This window comes from Corvus brachyrhynchos, unplaced genomic scaffold (assembly GCF_000691975.1).
Source record: "Corvus brachyrhynchos isolate BGI_N302 unplaced genomic scaffold, ASM69197v1 scaffold46, whole genome shotgun sequence".
Classification (NCBI taxonomy): domain Eukaryota; kingdom Metazoa; phylum Chordata; class Aves; order Passeriformes; family Corvidae; genus Corvus; species Corvus brachyrhynchos.
The window spans coordinates 4280443-4285137 of NW_008238838.1; the positions used below are offsets into that span (position 1 = coordinate 4280443).

Consider the following 4695-nt stretch of genomic DNA (forward strand, 5'->3'; position numbering starts at 1 on the left):
CCCCCTGCGCGGGGGGGGAGGGGTCCCTGCTGGCAGAGCTGCCAGGAACAGGGCTCAGCTCCTCTCAGCCCCTCTCAAGCGTCCTCTGGCAGGAATGAAGGAGCTTTTCAGTCCATCCTTCCCATTTCGTGTCCTCTGCAGCAATCAAGTCGAAGCACTTTAAGCCTCAGCTCACTTGGCCTAAACTCAGCTATTCCTGTGCACTCTCCCAACCTCCATTTCCTCATTTTGAAGGCAAGGACTTCCAGGGCTGAGGAGGCAGAATCATCTCTAGTCCCTCATTCCCTGCCACAGAGGCAGGATGTGAGCAAAGATGTTTAAGACACAAATAATCCTGGTTTATCCTCTGTGCAGAAACGACCCTGGGCACCTGTTCCCAGCCCCTGCCAAACCCAGGGACTGCTCAGGGCTCCTCACCCCTCTCCTGCCATGCCCACATCCCCCTGGCTGGGCAGAACGGGCACCTAATAAAACCAACCAAGCCTTTCCTCTCAGCAGCCTGCGAGTCAGGAAGCCTGTTAGAGCTCCCGTGTCAGAAATCCAGCCTTGATTGTATCACAAGCAGTGAAACTGAGAAAAATGACAGCCCTGGTTAAAGCTGCCATATTTGGTTATGTGTGCTAAGAGGCACAGGCTCTGTGGTGGCTGGGTTGGCGGCGTGGGGAGGAGAAAGGGGTGAGAAATCACTTGCCACTGGAGCTACATGGAAATTAAAATGAAATGTCATCGCATTCGGAGGAGCCCAGGGTGTGGAGACAACTCCTCGGCGAGGAAGAGGCTCATTTGTGGTTATTTATTAGGCTCCATCTCATCTGAGCCATGATTAACAGACGTCAGCTGCAATTTTTGACATTGCAGAGGTGGTTTTTGGGGTGGGGAGAAGAAGGCTGTGGGGCTGCTCTGCAAACCACATCCTTAAAGGAAAACCAGAACTGTCTGGTTGAACAAATATTTACCAGTTTGAGAAGTCAGCGGGCACAGAGCTCTCAGGCAGCCTCCTCAAGCTGAGCGGGAGAGGTCTGGAGGAAGAGGTGCCAAGGGCTGGAGAGGGAAGGGGGGGCTCTGAGCTTCCCTATGGGGATCCCCCCTCTCCTGGGGAGGGCACGAGCCCTGGGTGCCCCTCTGAGTCCCTCATGTCCCCAGTGCAGCCAGCTGGGGCTCACTGTGGGGTGACCTGACCTGGGAGATGTCTTTGCAACCCTGCCTGGGTCCCTGGGCAGCTCCTCTGCTGGGATCCAAGCCGGGTGTGGAGCAGCCGAAGGCGTGCTGACAGCAGGGGATATTCCCAAACCCCTCTGGAGCCTGTACCTGTGAATCCTGCTCCGTTTGGTGAATGCCTGATGGCCAGGCTGCAGCATGGCTGGGCTGTGCTCCTCTGGTGGCAGCAGATGCTCCCCTGCCCTGAAGAACTGCCACCCTAAATAAAAGTGTCAGACGATCCCACAGAGCTCCCCGAGGCAGCAGCAAAGGCCTCTGAGGGGAAGATCCTGTGCAAAGCCTGCACCAGCATTCCTCTGGAGGGAGGAGTGCTGCTCAGGGAATGCTGCTCAGGGAACTGCTGAAGGTTGTGGTGCAGATCTGAGGCAGGACATGCACAGAATGGTTTGGGTTGGAAGGGACCTTAGAGATCATCCAACCCTTTTTCACAGGCAGGGACACCTTCCACTATCCCAGAGCTCCATCCAGCCTGGCCTTGGATGCTTCCAGGGATGGGGCAGCCACAGCTTCTCTGGGAAATCCATTCCAGGGCCTCCCTACCCTCACAGGGAAGAATTCCTTCCTAATATAACACAGTATTTAATCACCAAATCCGATTGTAATCCTAGGAAACACTGGCACAGAAAGGCCCTGGCTCCACAAGGCAGCAGCTGATGTGAAAACCCAACTGAGGTGGGGGAGGGACAATTCCAGCTGATTTCCAGGAGCTGGAAGAGTCAACCCCCTTTTATTTTGTGATCAGCTAAGTCATTGATCCAAAGTTCTGCACGTACCAGAGGAACCAGAATTTTAACTAGATTTTAATTACTTGTTTGCTCTTGGCAGGAGCCACTCAGCACAGAGATAGATGCGTGAATTTGTTTCTGTTCATCCCCAACGCTGCATCCTTAACAGGATGGAGAGGGGGCTGGGAGAGGCAGCTTGAATGGTTTATTCCTTCTGGCTGCTATTGTTGGGCTGACAGAAACCGAGGCACTGTCACTCACGTCACACTCGACACCGAGCAGAGCGCGTTTCCAAAATGCACATTGGGAATAACGAGGCTGCAAAAGGAGCTGGCCGCCTGTGACACTGGGGTTTGGGAGTAACTGGGGAAAATCCGGCCTCTCCTGAGCTTCAGGGAGACGATAAAACAATGGAGAATGCAAATAAAAGAGGATCTGTGGGAATTTAAGACAAGTTTGGCTAAGCAAAGACACACCACCATGTACATGCTTGCACACACCAATCCCTTGGGAATGTTCCCAGCTGTTTTGATTCAGAAAAATCTGTGCCCCACTCCTGGAAGTGCTTAAGGCCAGGTTGGACGGGGCTTGGAGCAACCTGGGATAGGGGAAGGGGTCCCTGCCCATGGCAAGGGGTGGTGGCACTGGATGAGCTTTAAGGTCCTTCCAACCCAAACTATTCCAGCATCCTGTGATTCTACAACTGTGCTGGGAGCACCGCTGAGGTTAAGAAGCTTTCCTTGGGCTGCAGGGGCTGCTGATTTTAGGGTGAACAATGAGGAGGCTGAGAGCAGAGAGGCAGAGCCCAGCCAGGGCGAGGAGCTGACTGCCCATGCTGAGCTCAGCCTGGCACCCTGCCTGCCCCGGGCACTCCAGGAGGGACATTTTCCCCTGGGGTCAGGAAAGCAGAGGGCTGATCTCTGCTGTAGAGCATTTCCAGGAGGTGACAGCAAAGAAAGCAACCCAGGATTCCTCCCTGATGTGATTCTCGGGTGAGAGAAGGCAGCAAGAGAGCAAAGCTGAGATCAGGAACACGGCCTAATCTGCACCCACAGATATCCCAGCTCAGCCTCCCAGATAGTCTTTCCACTAAATCCAACTGGATGGTGACTCCAAACCAGCTTTCTGCAGCTGTGGGAGCACCCAGCCACGCTGCTGGGCTGCTGCACCCCTCCAGCCAAGCCTGCCCTCAGCACCCCTCACCCTGTGGCCTTAAAGCCTCTTAAAGCCACTTAAAGCCATTCTAAAACCATCCTGCGACCCCCACTGTGCCAAAAAAACCCCATCATGTGCCCTGGGAGGAGTGAGGAGAGAAGCCAAAGGCTGGGGGGTTGGACAGGAGCAGAATTCACCAATCCTGACACACGGCAGAAGGACAGAGAAAAGCAGGAAATAAAGGTCGAGCACATTTGCGTTTAAATGAGAAACCAAAATATTTTTATGAGTCGTTCATTATTCTCCTATAACCAGGCAGGTTTGCATGCAAATAATGGAGGGACATAAATGGCTCTAAAACCAGGCTCTTACCATGTGAACTCGGTAGAGAATGCTAATTCCCAGAGTCATGAAGGGCTTGGAGAAATCAATCACCTTCTCCCGCTCCGCCGTGATCGTCAGCCCTGCCACAGCCAGATCAGCTTTCTGGAGAGAAGGGACAGTGGCAAAGGTCAGAATCCTGGGGAAGCAGCAAACCTGGGGCCACACAGGACACCTGCTCCTGCAGGGGGGTGTCCCACCTGCCCGGGCCATCGCTGTGGAAACAGCAGGAGCTTTGCTGGTGGCCTCCACTGGCTCCTCACACCCCCCTGCCCGGGTGGGTTTCACACAAGCCCTGCTCAAACACACCCCAAAGTTTAGCCCACCCTGTGCTCTGGAGCATTCTCTCCATTTTTCCTTCCCTTTCCCCGTTTTTCCTTCCCTCTCAGGCTGGAGCAGCACCACAACAGCAGCTCCTTCCCCTGAGTGCTCACAGCCTGCTTGCCATTTTTATTCATTTAATGCATTAAAACCTGGAGCCATAAACCAATAAATATTATATTAATGTATAGAAAATACAACCTCCCCCTTCCCTGTTGAACACATCTGTTCAGGTACAAACAAGCACCACAGGTAGGTGACAAAGCAGCATCCTCACCCCTGTCCTCTGAGCCATGGAGTTCACAAACCTGCCCAGACTTCCAGAACTAAAGATTAGTCTCAAAAAAAATAAAATAAAATAAAATTCAGAGGCTTGGCATTAAAGTTTGCAGATTGACTTGCAAAGCAAATGAGATTAGGGGGAGAAAAAAATAAAAATAACTTCTTCCCATGTTAATACCCTTGTAATATAGATAAGGGATTTGAATTTTAAATATTATTTTTATTACTTTAGCTCTTTTAATGTCTGTAATTGCTTTCAGTAAAAATGAAACCTCCACTCCCTTATCCATTTGTTTCTCTGCTTTGCAGGGAGATGATTATGCATGTGGAAAAAGAGAAGATGGGAAGGGAAAGAAAAGCTATTTGTACTTTTTGTCCCTAAATTTGACAAGGTCTGTGCAGATGCCAAGGCACCACCAGGCCTGATGGGGATCCTGGGAAAGGCTGGGGTCGCAAGAAGGAGGAGCAGCACTGCTGGAAGCAGGAGAGGGAGAAGAAGGGAAGGGAAGGGAAGGGAAGGGAAGGGAAGGGAAGGGAAGGGAAAAGAAAGGGAAAAGAAAGGGAAAAGAAAGGGAAAAGAAAGGGAAAGGAAAGGAAAGGAAAGGAAAGGAAA

General features: G+C 51.9%; 1 protein-coding gene across 1 annotated transcript in view; it reads right to left on the reverse strand.

Moving 5' to 3' along the window:
- GRIK4 (glutamate ionotropic receptor kainate type subunit 4) overlaps positions 1 to 4695 on the reverse strand; it is a 178642-nt gene that overhangs the window by 15396 nt on the left and 158551 nt on the right. The window contains exon 13 of the mRNA XM_017738362.1: positions 3471 to 3584. Coding sequence (XP_017593851.1) covers positions 3471 to 3584 — 114 coding nt within the window. The remainder of the gene's footprint in view (positions 1 to 3470; positions 3585 to 4695) is intronic.